This window comes from Canis aureus, chromosome 22 (genome assembly GCF_053574225.1).
Source record: "Canis aureus isolate CA01 chromosome 22, VMU_Caureus_v.1.0, whole genome shotgun sequence".
In the NCBI taxonomy this organism is placed as follows: domain Eukaryota; kingdom Metazoa; phylum Chordata; class Mammalia; order Carnivora; family Canidae; genus Canis; species Canis aureus.
Window position 1 is genome coordinate 16802908 of NC_135632.1, and position 20968 is coordinate 16823875.

The 20968-nt window shown below is 45.9% G+C and overlaps 1 protein-coding gene across 10 annotated transcripts in view; it reads left to right on the top strand.

Moving 5' to 3' along the window:
- NMNAT3 (nicotinamide nucleotide adenylyltransferase 3) overlaps positions 1 to 20968 on the top strand; it is a 121242-nt gene that overhangs the window by 17381 nt on the left and 82893 nt on the right. For 5 of the 10 annotated variants that reach the window (XM_077864944.1, XM_077864945.1, XM_077864951.1 and 2 more), the window contains exon 1: positions 19744 to 19838. The exons of 3 other annotated variants lie outside the window; for them this stretch is intronic. In XM_077864944.1, the coding sequence (XP_077721070.1) occupies positions 19829 to 19838 (10 nt within the window). In that variant the 5' untranslated portion in view covers positions 19744 to 19828. Of the gene's footprint in view, positions 1 to 6798; positions 6927 to 19743; positions 19839 to 20968 lie in introns of those variants that run through there. 2 more of the 10 variants (XM_077864948.1, XM_077864950.1) reach the window with 2 other exon arrangements.

Below are 20968 nucleotides of genomic sequence, written 5' to 3' on the forward strand. Positions count from 1 at the left end.
CCGACCTGGAGGACTTGTGAAGAACCAGGTTGCTGGACCCCAGCTCCAGTTAATGATTCAGGAGGTCTGGAGTGGGGTCTAAGAATTTGCATGTCCAATAGGTACCCAAGTGATGCTGATACTGCCAGCCCAGGGACCGCACTTGGAGAACGGCAGCTTTCCAGATCATTCTTTCCATCCCAGCTGCATGTGAGCATTGACTGCGGAGCTTCTTAAACCTACCAATGCTCGCGTACACCTCAGCCAATTATATGAGAGGCTCTGGAGGTGGGACCTATGCGTGAGTGTTTTTAAAAGTCCCAGGTGATTTTGATGTGCATCCAGGATCGACTGTATCCTGCTCTCGGGACTGTTTCCTACACCTCAGGAATCTGTATACAAGGGTCATGATTTTGTCCATATCTTAACTCCTTGTATATTTAATACTGATTTAAATGAAGTTTTGTCATGTAAATTCATTCATTTAAAAAGCAAACTATATGTCGCCTTCCTATGGGAAAACTAGTTTCACAGGCTGGATAAGGGACATGCCTGTAAACACATAACAAGTTCTTGCCTGCACTCCTCTTATATCCCATCACACTTTGGAGTCTCTGTTCTGGAACTGTACTTTTTACATTTTTCATAAGGGTGATGGAATGTATTATTTCTGTCCTTCACCCTCTCTTAGGTCAGGTAGGGTTGTGCCACCTCTGAATACACCTGATCTTCTGGCCACAAGAATACAAATGTGACTGACTTCACAACAGAGTCATTTCAACTAGGAGATCATCTAGAAGAATCCATAAACCATGGTGTAGCCCAGGAATGGAATACTGCTCAGCAAAGAAAAGAAACAAACTACTATTGCACACAGCCACTTGGGTGAATCTCAGACATTATCCTGAGCCAAAACCAGCCAAGACTAGACACTATATGATCCCATTTATATTTAGAGTTCTAACACATAGATGAGCAAGACTCATCTATGGTGGAAAAATTCAGAATTGGAGTTGCTTAGGGGAAGGGGGACAGGGAGATTGAGTGCGAAGGGACAGGAGAGGAGGGCTTTCTAAGGTGATAGGATGTTCTGTATCTTCCTAAGCCTTGAAGTTATGTGAGTGCATGCACGTGTCAAAATTTGTTGAATGGTGACCTTCAGGATGTGTGCATTTATTTGATTGTATGTTCAAAAAGAAAAAAAGAACACTGAGCAAATTAATGAACTCCAGTTAATCATATGCATGCCAGAGCATTTAGGGAGCCGTGCACTGCTGTCTGCATCTTACTTTGAAAGGCATCAAAAAATTAAGGTGGATTGACGAATGGATAGAGGGGTAGACATGTGGCAAAGCAAGCATCATAAGACATTAATGGTAGACTCTAGGTGGGGGATATCCAGGTGTTCATTTTAAAATTCTCTCAACTTTGCAGCATGCTTGAAAAGCTTTCACATTAAAGACTGGGGGGAAATGGGCATATACCTTCAGAACAATAAACAAGCGTTCCTCCCACATGCCTGAGCTTTCTAACAATTGCCACTCTGGTGGGTCTTGCCAAGGAGGCTCCTGTGGAAGACAGGCTGGAGGACCAGAGGGGGAACCAGGAGGGAAGGACTGCGGTCCTTAAGAGAGGCTGCTGGATTAGGAAAGCAGTGTGGCTCCCCTGTGCTGGGCCCAGATAAGAGGTGAAAGCAGAGGGCCTTTCCTTCCTTCACCCGTGCTGTGACCTGGAGGGTCCTCAGGAGCATTGCCTTGACTGGGAGCCCTGGGGGGAGGGGCCGTGCAGAGGCTGTGGAGATGTGACCTGCAAACACCAGCTGGACCCTGCCACCAAAGGTTGGTAGGAGTGAGTGAGGAAGAGAAGGGGCTTCCTGGGCTCCTGTTAATGCCCCAGTATCTCACTGGATATCCTGAGCCCAGATGTGGCTGGGGGAAAATTGGGATGCTGGGGCATGAGCTTACCATCATGGGAATCAGGTAGGGGCAGTGGCAAGGGCAGCCTTCTCAGGCCTGGTAGTGGGTTCTCTAGGGGGCCCCCAGCACTGACCAGGGACCTGCTGAGTCCTCCATACCCTCAGCACACCCCCATGATACAGCACAGCTCACCTGTGACACAGCTCCACAGCCCCTCGCCCCCACGCTGTAATCCCACAGCACAATCCCAACACCACGCCCAGGTCACACCTCACAGTATACCCTCATGGCCCATCTCATGATATACCCCCACAGCATCACCCCCCTGAAACATCCCCCCCACCAACATGATTTCCACCACACACCATGCAGTACATCTCTATCACCTACGCTTGACCCTCCCCACATCCACAGCACACCTCCCTCTGAGACACACCAGAGACCCACCTCCACGGCAGACTCCCCACCACAGAAGCGCCCACAGATCCTCTGTAGCATATGCTCCTGTATAACACCCCCTGCTACCCACCCCACTCCTCATGGAGCACACACACGCACCCTTATGATGCACCCTTGCTTGAGTGGAAGCCCCCTTGCCTTTGCTGTGGAGGGAAGAGCACCTGCACGCTAATCTGCTCTTACCTTTCCTTACTCATGCAAGGATCTTGAGAGACACAGAAAGGAGGAGAGCAATTTACTTACTCTTGAGGGAAGAATTTATGATTGATGTCTAAAGGATGGTTAATATGCTGATTACATCTATTGTTTCCTGCAAAAGTGAATGAGCCCATCTTGAATACCAAAGAGCCTGGGGCTTGCATGGAAGGGCAGTCTGAGCCCCTCTTGGTTTCTGAGCCTTCAAAGGCAGTGGGGAGTGAGATGACCTGGACTTTGTGATCAGACAGGAGCTTGTCCTTGCTCTGCTTCTTCCAGCCTCACATCTTTGGCCAAGCCCTGAGCCTCAGAGCCCCAGGTTTCAGTGTCCTCATCAGAAACAAAATGGTAATACTTCTCTGTACAGTGTTGGCGAAGATTAAAGATACACAAAAGGCAGTGTAGTAGCAGGCACAGTAGATGTGCTGCGAAAATAGGAGTTAGTAGACCTAAAAAGTGCCTAGTGCATAAAAAATGCCTCAAACATTAACTTTTAGCTATTTTCATTGTTACTGTTATTGATTTACTGCGATAGTTAATTATTGTCATCTATGAGGATTTAAAATGTGAAGAGAGTACAATATTTAGAACTTCCACAGCTACAATGATAAGAGTTTTTGCTTTGACCACAAATGGCATTCTGAACATTTAAGTATCTACTTGTTGGTTTTTTCCCATGCCTGACCCCCCTCTAGAGTGAGTGCCTTGAGAGCAGGCATTGCCCATACCCTTGTCCCCAAGACTGAGCACAGTTGCTCATGGAAGATGTTAGGAATTTGGATGATGGCATGGTTTTTCTTTTTCTTTTTTTTTTTTTAAGATTTTATTCATTTTTCATGAGAGGCAGAGACATAGGCAGAGGGAGAAGCAGGCTCCCCGTGGGGAGCCTGATGCAGGACTTGATCCCAGGACCGCGGGATCACAACCTGAGCTAAAGGCAGATGCTCAACCACTGAGCCACCCAAGGATTGGCACAGTTTCTTGATGAGCAAGTCATTGCAATATTAAAACTTTTTAGCTCATCCAAGCTATGCTTTTAAAACAAAGTCACCAACAGCACCTTCCAAGCTACAAAGCCACTGGTCGCGTTCTCATTTACATGCTACTCTGTCAATTAATGTTACATGCCAATTAAATGGGACATTAAGCTGCCAGTAGGCATGCAACTTTGCGTGCTAGCATCCTCTTCACCTCAGTTAGTGACCTGAATTCATTGCCTCCCACCCATTGCCAAGATGCTTCCTCATCCCCGTCCCAGCCAGCCCAGGCCGGAACACAAAGACAGCCAGACAAAGCTCTGTGCTGCATCTGGTTTGGGAGAGGGGTCAGCGATGCCAGTGACTGTGGCTGCATCCTTGTGAATTCCAGTCATAGTATGGCCATAGTCACTCGAATGCATCTGACTAGTGACAATCCCATCTTTTAAAAATTCCTCCTAGAAGCAGAAAAAGCAAGTGTTTGTGCCCGAGAGTACAGGGGCTGTGCCTGTCACCTAAAGCATGCAGTCTTCAAGAAATCATTGCGGAGAGCCCTTGGGGCAGCAGGTCTGCCCCAGCTGAGCTCTCCCCTAGTTTGCTGCAGTCTGGGCCCGGTTTTAGGTAAACTGCTCATGGTGAGCAAATGTACCTCTCCAGAAGGTCTGGTCTGACACAGCCCACCAACTTGCGTTCCATTTTTCAAACTCTTGCTATTATATTGCCATTGGCAAAAGCTGCAGCAGTGCTTAATTCTTCCCTCCCTCTGTGGCTCAGGCACTTCAGTAATTTAAAAGTGCTTCTTTTCCTTCTTCATCCAGAGAAGTAAAAATAATTATAATAGAAAATGGGTAATTTGCAGCTACAATGCCAGGCTGATAATCAAAAACTTGTAAATGGAAACATGAGCATATGTTTATCACTTCTTGAAATTAGAATGCAGTTGAAAGTAGCTGTGGCCTCAAAGAGGGCATTATGGAAGGCAAAGAGGCTTAGTTGTTTGTTGGGAGACCTGCCTGCTAATGAGGCTTTTAAGTTCTGTTGCCTCAAGAGCAGCAAATAAAGGAAGACGTCCCTGGATGCTGCTCAGCTGTTCAGGGGCCCTTAGGTGATCGTTTGTGGATTGATCACTCCCCTGTGTAAAATCATGTTGGGGCTCCCCAGCCACCACCATCAGGATCAGGTTTGATCTTGTCAATATAGAATACAAGGCCCTTGGCAACCTGGCGGTGGTGAACCTTGTCATACCCTCCCTCCGTCCATCTTGGCTACTCTTTTGACCTTCTTGCAGCCCATCCACACACACACACACACACACCCATGGCCTCCCACAGGCTGAGGCTTTGCAGATGCTGTTATCTCTTCCCAGCTGATTTACCTGCCTAACCTCCTGTTCATCTTTCAAAACCCAAAACACCTATTGCCTCTTCCTGGAACACTTTCATACTCCTTTTGCATCCTTCCCCAGCCTGGCTGGGCGGGAGATACTCCTCTGTGCACACAGGCTCCCTCTCTTTTTATCTATGCCAGTTCTTACTTACCACGTTGGGCTGTGAACGTTGGTCAACCCATCCGCCTCCTTACCAAAAATAGGTGAAATCTATAGGCAGTGGGTAGCTTATCCTGCTGTCTCCTTGGTTCCTGGCATACTCTTAGGTATATAGCAGGTGCCGACTGATGTTTACAGAAGGAAGGGATTATTAATGGCAGTGGAGTTTGGAACAGTTTTTTTTTTTTTTTTTAAGATTCTATTTATTTGATAAAGCGTGAGCAAAAGCAGAGGGAACAGCAGGCAGAGGGAGATGGAGAAGCCTCGATCCCAGGACCTTGGGATCATGACCTGAGCCAAAGTCAGACCCTTAACTGACGGAGCCACCCAGGTACCCCAGAACAGTTTTCAAATTTGTCTTAAAAAAGCACAGTTATGGGACGCCTGGGTGGCTCAGTGGTTTGAGCATATGCCTTTGGCTCAGGTCACGATCTGGGATCCGGGATCGAGTCCCACATCGGGCTCCCTGCATGGAGCCTGCTTTTCCCTCTGCCTGTGTCTCTGCCTCTCTCTCTGTGTTTCTTATGAATAAATAAATAAAATCTTTTTTAAAAAAAAAAAAAACACACAGTTATCACATAGCCATGGGTAAAATAAATCCCACAGTGCATTGCACAGCCCGCGGGAATGTTTGGATCCTCTCTGTCCATGTTCATTTTGGTGATAAACGAAGGGGCAGATCAGGAGGTGGGCCTGCCCGGTTTTCAAGTCAAAAGCAAAACTGGCCTGAGAGACCTCATGGTTTCTCTTCTGTCTTACATTCTGCGTGCCTCGGTACCACAATCAGGACAGCAGTACGTTCACTGCTTTGCATCTTATTTCTGTGATGGAATTGCAAGGATTGAAGACCACACAAATGCTTTCAGCATGAAAAAGAGGTCAGTCTTTTTAACGAAATGTCTGTGAGCCCAGGAAGCAAGTTTATGTCCGTTTATGCCATGGCTCTGTAAGCCGGAGTCCGGCTCTCTGCCTAGTGAGTGGGCACGTCGGCCAGCGGGGGGCTTTCTCATCACCGCACTTATTCTGAGTCAGTTCCAGACTCCTGGGTCAGTAGGAGTGCAAGGTTTACATTTAAATTAGGTCCGTGGTTTGAAGTTGACTTAATTCTTATCTGCACGTTAACTTGCTGAAGCTAATCAGGTATCTCGCATGCCCCAAGCCAGGAGGAAGAAGGGGCAGGTGTGATTGCCACCCTAAGGGTCTCACCTATAAGCCACTGAGGCAGAGTGGGGATGTTCCAGAGCCATCCTTGGCTGGGCTATGCCATCATGGGACTCTGCGTGTGCCATGTGCTTTGCCAGCCCCTGGGACCCAGGAACAAGAGAGGAAAGGAGCCCAAACTGGGAGGTGGGGGGAGAAGTGCCGGTCACACATGCCCCTGGCCAGATCTCTTAGCTTGTCTCCATCTCCCTGACCTGAGAACCGTGAGGCTGGACTGGAGAGTGCCCCTGGTCCCCTGCATCTGGGTCTGAGTTAGGCCACACGGCTGACTATGTGATGGGCGGTGAGTGAGTCCGAGTAGGGAGGGGAAGTATCTGGCAGCTGGGATTTGCTAGAAGAGTCTCTGGAGCTGGGGAAGGGCTGGTGTGTGAGGGGCCTCATTTCTCCATTCAGCCAGCCTTTCCCAAGGCCAGATTATGCTCCGGTCCTGTGCTAGACTGAGGTCATAAACACAGGGAGCTGGGCCGGGCTCTCTGGGCCTGGAGTCCGTAATCTGGTGGGGGTGGCAGGTGTGTACGCTGCCCACATGCGCTCAGCTGTCCGCATGGCCCAGCCCCGCAGGCCCGGGAGTCCGTGCTCTGCCGACCGGTCAGCCGTGTTGCTTCTCGAATGTGTCTGAGCCCATTGTACTTAGTAAGTACACCTAACTTTATTAAACATTAAATATTACAAACACCGATGGATTGTGAGTATAAAAGGGAAGAGTGGGGTTTCTTGAGCCATGGGTGCTTTGAAGAGACTTGAAAAGGTGACAGTGCCCCACCCCCCCACCCCTGCATCCTGTGGGGTGTTGAGGAAAGAACTGGACTCAAGATTGGTGGTGGCAGAGGCAGGGGAGTCTGAAAGTCAAGACCGATTCCATCCTCGTGGTCTTCCTGTACACCTTCAGGTGCCCTCCACCTAAAAGACCTGGAATGGGGAATTGTCACCACCCGATAGGGTTTGTGAAGCGCTGGTCCCTGCTCCAAAAACAAAGCGTAGGTCCTGCATCAAATCACTTACCTGTATAGGTTTAATTTAAAGCAAAAGTTTGCCTAGACCTTTTTTGATTGACTCCCTGCTTTGACCATTGGTTTCTGCTCTACCAGCCAGCCAGGGTTGGGCAAGAGAGCTTCTGTGGCACCTGGGTGCCAGGTGACTGCTGGGCTGGGGCCGAAGACTCACTCCTAGGAGCAAAAGCTTATGGGGCAACCTTTCTGCCTTAACAGAAAGCCAGAGGACAGAGGGGAGCCAGGGAGGGACGAGTTGCAGTGTGCAGCCAGACCAGGCTACACCAGGGAGTGGGGAGCAGGACACCTCTGTGAGGACGTGGCCCCACAGGTGGGAGGAAGGCCAGGGTCCTGCATTACAGAGAGGATGAGAAGGGAGGTCAGAGAAAGAGCGAGGAAGCAGAGTGTATAGGATTCAGTGCTACATGAGTTTTAGGACATCCTCTCCTAAAGGGGGCCAGACTCACTACCACACAACCAACTGGACAATGGTGCTGTTCATTTATGGAGAATTGGAGGAGACGATATGGATGGGAGCATTCCAGGTAGAGAGAAGAGGTCCAGGGACGGGAAGGAAGCAAGTGGCTCCTGGCCAGATGCCTGGATTTATTCAGCAAACATTTATTAAGCTCCTCCTGGGTACTTAGAAGAAGGATGTTGGTCTCAGGCATAGAGGAGGAAGATCCTATTCAGAAAGTGCTTCCACTCCATGGTGACACTGACTGGGTTGAAAACATGGGGTGAGGAGCCACTTTTGTGGAGAAACAGTGCATCATGGCAGGCTGAGTTTCAGGAGGTGGTGAACAGGGGTACCGGGGTGCCAGGCCCCAGACAGAGGCCAGAAACTCACCTTAGGAAGTAGAGGCGAGGAAGGGAGTAGAGGGAGAGGTCAGGCTGAAAAGAGGATTCTCTCAGGGGTGCGGATACAGAAGGAGAAAGGGTTTTGGGGTCACAAGTGCGGCCTGCCTTTATTGCACGCAGGATTCTGATTGAGGAAAACGGAATCCGAGAACCTGCTGATAAATGATCCGTTTGATTGCTCAGAAAATAATGGCTTCAACTCCAATGAGCATTTTATATTTTCTGAGCATTTTATGGTTTTCTATTATTTTTGAATTAAACAAGCTTCTTTTTTTTCAAATGAGGTTTTTAACCATATCACTTACCTTTTGCATTATTCCATGACTCATTGGAAGGTGTGAGGTTTTTTGTGACATTTTTTTTCAGCCGTCCCTAAGTCTCATTTACAGGATCACCTCTTAGGAACCTTTTAATCCAAGCGTAAGTATTTTTATAAAATGGAATAGACATAGGAAATGCTAGAAAAACACTAATATGGTGACATTTATGAAATAGTGATTCCTTACATGGCACATGTGGCATTTCTTCCCCCTGTAAGTGTCCATTCCTTTAATATTTCCATTGTTTCAATAAAATAGGGGAAAACTGCTTATCATGAAAGTCATTTTCTACTTTGAATTCTTTTTACTCCTCTCTTGAGTGAATGTGCATCTCTCATTGGTTAAGCACATCAAGCTCAGGTTTTTCTTTCATGGCATTTGCTTGTGGACTTCTACAGCTGGAGCCAAAGCTGTTTGCAGTTGGAGAGGCAGAGCTGCATTTGCTTCCACAGTGGTTCTCACCCTCTCTCAAGGGTGGGAAGGGTTGGCAATTTATTGGATCTCGATCCCCTCTCCTAGGAAAAGGGACTGCTGGGCATCTGTTCACTTTTGCTTTCAATATTAAAGGGAATTTAATTTGGTTTTGAGAAGTTTGCAGTCCCACTTAAACCTTGTGCTGTTGGGGACCTGAGAATGCGAGCTGTGCCACTCCCCTAAGCATGTGCTCCCAGTCCCTTGCAGAAATGAGAAGTACTGTTGTCACCTGGTGCACTCCCAGGCAAGACAGGTTGAGAACCTGTGGTGTGGGGTCAAATTCTAGCTCACTCCTGCTTGCTGTGTAACCTTGAACAAATTAAAATTAGTTCATTTTTCTAGCCCCAGCCTCCTCCTAATCTGCAAAATGGGAATAACAGCATCAAAATGAAATAATATGTCAGGACGCCTGGGTGGCTCAGCAGTTGAGCATCTGCCTTTGGCTCAGGGCATGATCCTGGAGTTCCAGTATCGAGTCCCACATCGGGCTCCCTGCACGGAGCCTGCTTCTCCCAACGCCTGTGTCTCTGCCTCTCTCTCTCTCTGTGTCTCTCATGAGTAAATAAAATCTTTTTTTTAAAAAAAGAATATGTATAAAGCAAGAGCATCCATGCCACCATAAATGTTTAGTACTGATAATGTCCTGCTCAAGTGCTTTCCTTGGCTCCTGTACTCAGAGCCATTGAACCTCACTCCTGGGTTCCCTTGCATTCTTTTTTTTTTTTTTTTTTGAGTTTTGTTTTTTTTTTTTTTTTTTTAGTTCCCTTGCATTCTGTGAGTACCCATACTTCACTCTTCACTGGGTTACGGCTGTTGGCTCAGGTGCTCTTCCAGTAGCCATGGCCTGCCTCTGGGCTGAGATGCTACTGAATCTCCCATGGCCCCACACCAGGGCTGGGCACTAGCTGGTGGGGGCAGAGCCCATGGTGCCCATCTTCTCCAGGTATGGTTCCTCCCAGCATTGCTTCCAGCCTGGGCTTTCGGGGCTCTAGCTGAGGCCCTTGACCTTTCTCCCTCTGACCTGGAGCTGGGTGGAAGGTGAGGGTTGGACACAGATCCAGGATTGGCCTCCATATCCAGGTCCAGATCGGGCTGCAGAGGGCTCTGTTCCTCTGTTCTGTGAAGAACAGAAGATGTGGCCTCTAGCCCATCAGTCACTGGATGGGTGAATACCAGGGGAGGGTTGGAGCTGGGGGTATTCAGAGAAACAATTGCTTTGGAACAGCGGATGAGAAATGCCTGGAACAGGAGCACTGAGGCAGGCTATGAGAAGATTTAATAGGCCATTAGGAGGATGGTGTCATGGGGACCAGGAGAGGGGTTAAGGAAGGGCATTTTGCACCATTGCCCAGAGCCTGAGACCCTGAGGCTGGTGGTCACTGTCCGCAGACCTGCCAGGTCCCCGCACAGACAGCCTGCTCTGAGCCACAGACTTGGGCCACCTTATCTCCAGCAGCTGCCTTGGAAGTACACCCCTTTAGTACATTCTCAGGAGAAAGTACATTCTCAGGAGCCCAGAATCCCATCATCACTCATCAAAAAGCAGTCCAAAGCCACTGGCAATGGGTCAGCAGGTTTGTCTTCAGATGAAGTGCCACACGTTATTAGCTTTCCCTCTCTTAATATCACGGATGTTAGGCAGACTTCCTCCTCTCAGAATAACCTCTGGCTTTTGGATCATTTGGCAGGAATATGTGTGGAATTATTGATAGAGTTTTTAATCTATTTTGTTTTTATTTTTTTTCCCCTTCACATTACTTAGAAATGTACTTTCTTGATCTAAGGCTTGCTGTAAAAACTGCTTTGCAAAAAAAAATGGGACTTTTTACAAAGCTTAGAGGTGCCAGTCATACAGTAGGAGCCGTTACATGGTTTCTAACTCAGATACTTTCATGTTAAAAATGTTCTCTGCTCTTCTGGCCTCTATATATTATCATTTCTGTCAAAGTTCTTCATGCAACCAGGCCTGAGTGAGTCTCCAATGTTCTTACAAATTCCTACAAAAAGCATATGTAGGGTTTCATGGTATCCCTATGCTCTTCCTATTTTCCAAAATGTTTTCCTGTCACAATAGAAATGTTTAAGTAGGACTAAATTGGAAGGTGATTTTATTTTTATTTTTTATTTTTTTAAAGGATTTTATTTATTTTAGAAAGAGAGAGCAGGGAGGAGGAGCAGGAGAGGGAGAGTCTTAAGCAGACTCTGTGCTAACTGCAGAGCCTGACTTGGGGCTCAGTCTCATGACCCTGAGATCTTGACCTGAGCTGAAACCAAGAGTTAGATGCTTAACCAGCTCTGCCATCCAGGTGCCTCTGGAGGGTGATTTTAAATAATCACTTCTGAGGCATTGGGGTGAGGAGCATTTTATGTTTTTTTGTGTAAGAGCCTATGCAGTGGTTTTATATGGTTACTTCTTGGATCCTGCTATCGAGAGGAAATCAGATATTCCTTTTTGTAAGTCAAAATTATGAAATCTTCCCTGAAGGCTTTTAGAAATAAGATACTTCTCTCCTGGAATGGTGTCAGTGACTTCTGCCTCTAGGAAGGGAAATGGAGTAAGAGAGTGGCTCCAGGTTCCTTCCAACCTTATTTCTCTGAATTTATTATCTCCCGCATCCTCTGCACTTGTCCCATGGTGCCAGTCTCATTAGGCCCAGTGATGCAGCTTATGTGTCACAATGCATTCCTCGGACAAAACTTAAAAATCTCTATAACCAAAGAGCTTGGTTTATAAGGCAGTGTCACAGTGTGATAGAAGTCTCAGCCCAAGCTCCCAATTCTAGCTCTGTTATTATCTTCCTGTGTGACTTTGAATAAGTGACTTCACCTCTCTGGTCCTCTGTTTCCTCAATTATAAAATGGGGGGGGGGGGTTGACCAGATGTTAACACTCTGCACATGGAAACACAAAACCAACAGGACGCAATATTTTGATTAAGCATAGGCTGTCTAGATATGGCATTCCCTCTGCTTAAGGAAAAATCCAGCTTCCAATCTTCGTTTTTGCAACAGTTTCTTTAAAATACAGGAGATGAAAGTCTTTCTTGAAATTTGTAATAAGAAATCATAAAATGTCATGACTTTTAAAGATTTGCAGCAAATCTTGGAGAAGCATACCTTGAAAAATAAGCACTTCATGTTACGTGGGGGAGAAAGAGGCTTAATTCCTTTCATTCCGCCAAAAGCAGTAATTTCACTTAAGAGCCATCCCTTAACAAGTCTTTGCAGAGACCTGTTTCCTTCAAGGTCCCATAGCATGTGTTTGAGATAGAAGTGACCCACGCCCCTGCTTTTATCTGAAAGAGAATTGTGCTTGTCATTTCTTATCTGGAAACTTCATCTTTGCTTTGGGGTTCTGAGACCACTCCCATTCATCTCTTCAGTACCCCTGATTCGAATAGTGTGAGACCCGTGTATATTTCCCCTAACTGTAGTAATGCCATTTTGGTGCACAGCCTGATGGTACATGAATCCAAAACAACATTTCCAGTACACAGGTACCTGGGAGACTCTCTTGATCCAAGAGCTAGCTCTGCCTTCATATGTGATGGAACGTGGCTGGGTGTACTCTGGGGTGTACTCTGATGGGGGAGGCTCAGAGGGTCCTTTTTCAAGGCCTAGGGCCTGCCATCTTGCTGGGCGGCTCACCAGCACGAGGAGAGCTGTGCTCAGTAGCAAGCACAGGGATTGTGTGCTCGCCTGGTGAGAAAACTACCATTCCAGGAGACATGAAAACCTTTAGAAACAGCCTCATGCAGAATTTCACAGAAAAAGTGTTCAAAAGACAGATTTCCCTTGGCTTTGGTGTAAACCACTGAGTTGGTGAACAGTGGCCTGGTCCTACTCCTGTGGAAGAGACAAAAGACACCCTTGCTGGGGACTTTGGTCTACTTACTGTGCCTTTCTTGTTTTCTTTAAATAAAAACATGGAAGCCCCACTAGGGCGCCTGGTATAAAAGGTTTTTGCCTCTGGCCCTGCAACATTAGCTGGCTTCCAGGCAGCCTCCAGAAGCTCCAGCCAATGTCTGAAGACCGCCTGCAGCACACCGCTCCTAGGGCATGCGGTTCCTCAGAGCCTTCGCTGTTTACCGGACACTGGCAAGGTTCTCGGAGTCCACTTTTTCTTTCTTAAAACTACAAAGGGAGGGACGCCTGGGTGGCTCAGTGGTTGAGCATCTGCCTTAGGCTCAGGGTGTGATCCCGGTGTCCAGGGATCAGAGTCCCACATCAGGCTCCCTGCCAGGAGCCTGCTTCTCCCTCTGCCTGTGTCTCTGCTTCTCTCTCTGTGTCTCTCATGAATAAATAAATAAAATCTTTAAAAAAAAAAAAAAAGGGAGTACACGCTTAGAGAGAAAGCTCATTCATTAAAGAAGTCCTAGTCTGGCCATTCCTCCCGCTGTCCCTGCAACAACCCTCCCCTTTCTCAGAGGTATAAACCTTCTATTTGCAGTGTACATCCAGGGGATGTACACATGTACAGAGGGGCTTTTATCATATATAAATATATTATAAAAATATATAATTATATGCATATAATTATATATTTACATATAATTGGAAATTATGTATTATACATTGTATTATAGATTTCTGTGTATTACAGCAACATAGATAGCTTTGTTTAACCAAAATGAGAACACCATAATACTGTCTGCAACTTGCCCTTTTTTCTTATGTAACATTTACTCATTCATAACCTCTAATGTCAGTATGTGTAGAATTATGTTATTCTTTAATTGCTGCGTAGTATCATTGGAGACTTAACCATTCTCCTGTTGGTAGACATTTGGGTCTCTAATTTTTCACTATTACAGATAAACCCTCAGAGAACAGCATTGTAACATATGCTTGCAGGCATCTGGCCATGTTTATTAATAATTACAATGCATTTGTTTAAAGATGTGCTCCCCTGACATATACACACCAGCACAGCCCTCTCTGAGCTCTGAGGCTAATTTATAGGAAATCTCTTAAATCCTTGGTACCCCCTTCACACTTCCCCATTCACATTTTTGCTTTAAGAACTAGACATGTTTTCTTCATGTCCTTAGCACCCTGCTTTGGGAAGGGACATTGCCTAGAACTGTCCCCAAGGATGCAGAAGCAAGGCTACCGCTTTTCCTAACGCATGCTTCAGGGGGGACCTGAGTTCTGAGTTCCAGCAGTCTCTTGCCCTGCTTGCTGGAGACAGGAAGTTCAATTCTGCCAAATGCCATTGAAAAAACCATTGAGTGTTTGGGATGGTTTTTGTAAAGACTGAAACTCTCCCTCTAGCCCCTCTGTGAGTGTGTTTAATTTTCTAGGGCTACTGTAACAAATTATCACCAATGTGGTGGCTTAAAACAGCAGCAGTGTATTCTTTCACAGTTCTGGAGACCAAAATCAGAAATCAGTTTAAAGGCCCAAATCAAGGTGCCAACAGGACTGCATTCCCTTCACAGGGGACCTGTTCAGAGCGATCTGTTCTTTGCCTCTTCCAGCTTCTGATGGCTGCTCATACTCCTGGGCCTGTGCATCACTCCAGTTTTCAAGGGCAGCATCTCCAAATCCCTCTCTGTTCCATCTTCACGTGGCCTTCTCTGTGTGTGTTCATAATCTCCCTTTTCCTCCCTCGGAAGGATCCATGTGCTTGCATTCAGGGCCCTCTAAACAATCCAGGATAATCTCTCCATCTCACAAGCCTTAGTCAAACATCTGCAAAGACCCTTTCCCAAATGAGGCAATATCCACAGGATCCAGGGATTAGGAGGAGGTATCTTTGGGTGACATTATTCAGCCAATTGCAGTGGGATTTCCAACCTGTTTTCCAACATACTTAACTGCTGGAGTACACTTGGTATTTCCTTTAGATTCTTTAGAATCATGTCTTTTCATTCATAAGGAAGGCAGAAATCAATATTATTTTATTCTGTGCACTGAAAAAGGCTAGAAGGTCAAGGTCAGACAAAATCTCTTGACTGATGAGCTCCTTTAACTGGAGAATACATGACACGAACTGCATGTACAACTGCTAGGAGTTAAATTACAAATGTGCCTGTCTTTCTGTTTTAATTTGGAAATATTTCTCTGTATAATAGTTTGCATGCCCTAGCTAGAAGGAAGTTGAGAAGCCGTCTGTTCTCCCTTCCCCCCTGTAGATCGAACCGTATCCAGACCATGAAATTCATCTTTTAAATCTGCTCAGGGGCATCTGGGTGTCTCAGTGGGTTAAGCATCTGCCTTCGGCTTAGGTCATAGTCTCAGGGTCCTGGGATCGAGCCTCACGTCGGACTCCCTGCTGAGCTTCTCCCTCCCCCTGTGCTGCTCCCCCTGCTTGTGCTCCCTCGCTTGCTCGCTCACTCTCTCAAATAAATAAAATCGTAAAAAAATAAAATAGGGCGCCTGGGTGGCTCAGACAATTAAGCATCTGCCTTCGGCTCAGGTCATGATCCCAGGGTCCTGGGATTGAGTCTTGCATCAGGTTCCCTGCTCAGTGGGGAGTCTGCTTCTCCCTCTACCGCCCCCCCCACTTGTGATCTCTCTCTCTCTCTCTCTCTCTCTCTCTCTCACACACACACACACACTCACACACACACACAGTCTCTCTCAAATAAATAAAATCTTTAAATTAAATTAAATTAAATCTGCCCAGACAAGGTGCATATGAGTGTTCTACTGTTGTTAAAAACAATGGAGGGTGTTGGACAATATTAAGGACATACAGCCTGTAGGAGCACATTCCTCTCAGGTGGTTGGTGGCATTAAAATACAAGGATGAGGTTCATTAGCACACTTTTATTTTATTTTATTTTATTTTATTTTATTTTATTTTATTATTTTTTTATTGGAGCTCAGTTTGCCAACATATAGCATAACAACCAGTGCTCATCCTGCCAAGTGCCCCCCTCAGTGCCTGCCACCCAGTCACCCCATTTAACTTACAGTGTGGCTGCTCTTTCAAACTCTCCAGTCCTCCCTGTGAAAGGTGTATTACCGTTTTGGACTTGGCCCTGCCCTTGCCATGTGAATGCTAATGTCTCATACTTCCATTTCCCAATTTCACAGCAGACCTGCATGCTCATAAATTAAACTGCATTGCTCAGCATTATCGTGTGCATTCTAGGATTTTGTCCAAAAAGGCCCAAACTACTGCCTATTTCAGCAGAACTCCCTTTGGCCACAGCCTGTTAATATATTATAGAGACATTAGGACAGCGAGTTGAGAGTGCAGGCAGGCAGGTAGAGCACACACATCCCTGCACAGAGGTCCGGAGCAGACAGGAGTGGCCCGGAAGATGTTCAGACAGAGGGTGGGGCATAGGTGGACCTTCCCCACCAGAAACAGAAGAGGTGATGTGTCTGCCAAGCCAGTCCATCTTCTCAGAAAGAATCTTTTTTTTCTTTTTTTTTTTTCAGAAAGAATCTTGAATGTGAACGGCTAGAGTTTAAAAAATAACACATCAATTGAAAGAAGTGAAAAAAAAAAAGGTTGATTTTTGTCACTTTCTAAGTCAGTGAGGGGAGTTTCAAAACATACCAAAATGGGGATCCCTGGGTGGCGCAGCGGTTTGGCGCCTGCCTTTGGCCCAGGGCGCGATCCTGGAGACCCGGGATCGAATCCCACATCGGGCTCCCGGTGCATGGAGCCTGCTTCTCCCTCTGCCTGTGTCTCTGCGCCTCTCTCTCTGTGACTATCATAAATAAATAAAAATTAAAAAAAAAAAAAACATACCAAAATGCCTGCCACCACTGACCCAGGCTGCCAGGGGTAAAGGAAATATAGGGATGTTCTACTTCCCAAAAGAATAGACCCTGGTAACTTTTATAATCAAAATAATAAGTGCACATGGCTTTTTAAAAATTCAGCTAATTCAGCCTCTCTGGCCTCTCCTCTCTTTTTTTTTTAAGAGCCCCATGCTTTGTTGTCTTGCCCAGTGCTCTCTAGCCTATACAACTCTCATCCTAGTTTCACCATCCTCCTAGTTTGGATGCTTGTGTTCCACTTTGTTTTCCTTCCTTGTTTTGCTGGAACATACCATCAAAGAACTACCCAAGTAAAAGTACCTGAGAGCTAAACTTTGAGTCCATTCATATATAAAAATATGTTTCTTCTATCCCCATACTTAATTATCTAGCCAGATAGAGAATTCTAGGTAGATTCAAAGTCCTCTTTTCTCAGAAGTATGCAGGCATCGCAAGTTGTCTTTTGCATCTACTGTTGCAAATGAGGGGTTAAATGCCAGTCTTATTTTCAGCTTTTGTCTATGAACTTTCTTTTGTTTATTCCCTAGAAATCTTGAGGGTCTTTTTTTAATTCTTAGTGTTCTGGTATTTCAAATCAAGTATAATCTCAATTAGGCTGATTTTGGTTGCAAGTCACAGGACACCAACTCAAACTAGCTTAATGTTAGAAAGGGGATTTATTGGTTCATGTAATTGAAATGCCTTAGGAAATACAGGCTTTAGGAGCAATTCAGTCAAGGCTCTGGCTCTTCTCTCTGTGGTTCTTTTGGCTTAGCAACTGGGTAGGTCTCAAAACAATCCTGAAAGAACAGAAAAGAGGGCATCAAGGCAGATGGATAAACAATGTAGTGCAATCAGAGCCTGCTATCAGAGAAGGCTTAACAAAGGAGACCTTTATTTTAAACTTACAGCTGTGGTAAAGTAATATAACAAAGAATTTACCATCTTAACAACTTTTAAGTGTATACTTCAGTAGTGTTAAGTACATTCATACTGTTGTGCAACCATTTCCAAAACTCTTTCATGTTGCAAAACTGAAACTATGCCCACTACACAACTCCCCATTCCCTCCTCCCTCCATCCCCTGGCAACCACCATTATACCGTCTCTATGAATTTGACTACTCCAGGTGGTAGTCAAATATATATGGAATTATACAGTAGTTATCTTTTTTTGCAACTGAGTTATTTAATGGAGCATAATGTCCTCATGTTGTAACTTATGTCAGATTTTTTCCTTTTATTTTTTATTTTTTAAAAGATTTTATTTATTCATGAGAGATATACAGAGAGAGGCAGAGACATAGGCAGAGGGAGAAGCAGGCTCCCTCTGAGGAGCCTGATTTGGGACTCAATCCCAGGACCCCAGGATCATGACCTGAGCTGAAGGCAGATGCTCAACCACTGAGCCACTCAGGTGTCCCAGATTTTTTTCCTTTTAAAGACTGAATAATATGCCACTGTATGTGAATTTTATGTGTGTGTGTGTGTGTGTGTGTGTGTGTGTGTGTGTTTGTGTGTGTGTGAAAAATATGATGATATATATAAGCATTTTGTTTATCCATCTGTGGACAGTTGGGTTGCTTACACCTTTTGGCTACTATGAGTAATTGCTGCTATGCACATGAATCTGTTCATGTGGCTGCTTTCAGTTCTTTTGGGTATATGCTCAGAAGTAGGATTGCTGGACCATAGAGTAGTTCCGTTTTTAATCTTTGAAGGAACCTCCATGCTGTTTTCCACAGGGGCTTCACCAGTTTGTATTCCACTGTTCACAAGCAGTGCACAAAGGTTCCAATTTCTGACAACACTTATTTTCTATTTTTTTTATAATAGTCATCATAATGTATGTGAAGTGGTATCTCATAGTAGTTTTGATTTGCATTTCCCTAGTGATTAGTGATGTTGATCTTTTCATGTGCTTATTGGTCATTTGTGTGTCTTCTGGGGAGAAATGTCTATTCAAGTCCTTTGCCCATTTTTTAGTTGGGTTATTTTTTGTCATTATCAAGTTAAGGAGACCTTATGCGGTTGGCCTAATGTGTGCTAAGTGCTGGAGGATCAAAGTCTGATAGGTAGAAATGGGTAGACAGGGCATTCTAGGCAGAGAGACCAGTAGGAACAAAACAGAGATGGCGTGTGGGTGTGTTCAGGCTTCCTCAAGTCAGCAGGCTGTGTTGGACCACAGACACCTTAGGCACTGTAGGCAAGTAGCCAGCACTGAAACTAGGAAGGCACAGCTGTCTCCACCTGTGGAGAGGAGCGAGGAGGCTACACCAAAGGCAGTCTCCCTGCGGAGCCATTGAGGGTGTTAAAAGTCCCAGGAGATACAGAGCTACCCTCAGAAAGGTCCCTGCATTTGGTGCCATGGGAACAGTGAATGCAATTGAGAGGGGTATGTTAAGAGGCTCAGGAGGCAGCTTCCCCTGAGGCAAGGATCTGAGGTCACAGTGTCAACCAAAAGTTGTGTTTGTTGAAAACGGTCCCTGGAAGAATCCCAGTATAGCTCCACATTGGAGTTCAACATGCCATCCCTCCCAACGTCCCACAGAGCGGATATCTTCCAACACAGATGCGGTCTCTCATCAGTGGCAACCCAGGTGAAGCAGCCACCTTGACCTTAGAGGCCATGGGATGTAGAAGTACCTGTCTTTATACACTGGAATCACATGAAAGTGCTCACGCTGTGAGGGGAAGCAAGAACTAAAGCCTCCTGAGATGTTCTGTTTAGATGCTTGAGGACACAAGCAGTTGAATAAATGGCCAGCAGTAGCTATGGCAATAAAGATATTTTAGCAGTTCACATAATAAAGTCTAGAGAGAGCCTGTACTAGGTTATTGCAGCGACTTAATGAGACCAAGTCTCTGGGTTGTCCTTCCCTGCGGCAGTTCTCTAGGCCTTCCTTTCGTGGTCACAGGAGGGCTGTGGCAGGCCCAGGTGTCATCTCGACACCACAGCATCCAGGCCAGGAAAGGGCAGAAAAAGGACTGCTGTTATGGCATTTTCAAAATCTTTCCCATGGGCCTCCAGGCACTGCCTCTTGGATCTTATTGGTCAGGACTGGGTCACATAATCGTGCTGACCAATCAGGGGCAAAGGAAGTGGCCTGCCTCGGTGGCTGTGATGCTATGGTTTCTATCTGGATCTGTGCCCCTTGTCTCTGAAGCTGAATGAAATCAGGTTTGTTGGTTTTTTTTTTTTTTTTTTTTTTTTGATTTTATATTTTGGTCAAGATTTACTTATTTTAGAGAGAATGTGTGTGTGTGAGTGGGGGAAGAGGCAGAAAGGGAGAGAAGCAGACTCCCTGCTGAGCATGGAGCCCCACATGGGGCTTGATTTCAACACCTTGAGATCATGACCTGAGCCAAAAATCAAGAGTCCAAGGCTTAATGGACTGAGCCACCCAGGTGTCCCCAAAATCAGGTTTCTTAGCAAGGAGAAAGGGGAGTTGCCGCGCTGCAGGAAGGACCAGCAGATTCTTTGCCACATCACACTCCCTCTGGAACATCTGCTCATGGAAGACAGTGAGCTTAAATCATTTCATTTTGGCTATATTTTATTTTACGCTTAAATTATTATTTTACTGATTTAGTGAGGCCAGCACGTGTAAGAGAATTCACATGAGCTAAAAGCCTGTGGGATGAAGCTTCACTGTCTTAATTTTAGAGTTGATAGCTCCAGATGTCTGCATCTGGCTTCACCCCCACCTCTGGGCATCTAGTACTCTTTAGTTCTTCTGGCCTGATTGGATTCTAGCTCTGCCCATTGACCTTGAGGCCCTGGGAACCCACCCATTCCCCTGGGGCTGGGACCCTCTTTGGACCTCTGGGCAGGCTCTCTGCTCCAGCCACATGCTGTGACATGCACACTCATGGATCACAGGAGCCTATAAGAGACATCAGCCAAAGTGTGTCCCAGATAAATACATTACTTCTTCAGAAATCTTAGAAGCATATTAATGCCTTTGCTGGTTTTTAAATTCATACATAGTAAAGTAAATCAACAAGTCTTGACTTTGTGGGAGGGGGCCTGATGCAGGTCAGCTGGAGTGTTTGTAAGACCTGGTGGGCTGCTTCAACTGCCCCAACCCAGGCCTGAGTTGGCCAGAAATCTGTGATTTTTGTACTGTGCAGGGGTGGATGCACTCAAATAGCAGCTTCACTTGTCCCGTTCCTACAGGAACTCAAGAATTTGCCATGGACATTGGTGTCTTTACGCAGGGTTGGCACATACGAATCCTGTTCCCTAACTCCGCGATGGAAAAGTTTCACCCTCCTGTGAAGGCAGCGTAGGAGATGTAGTCCTAATGT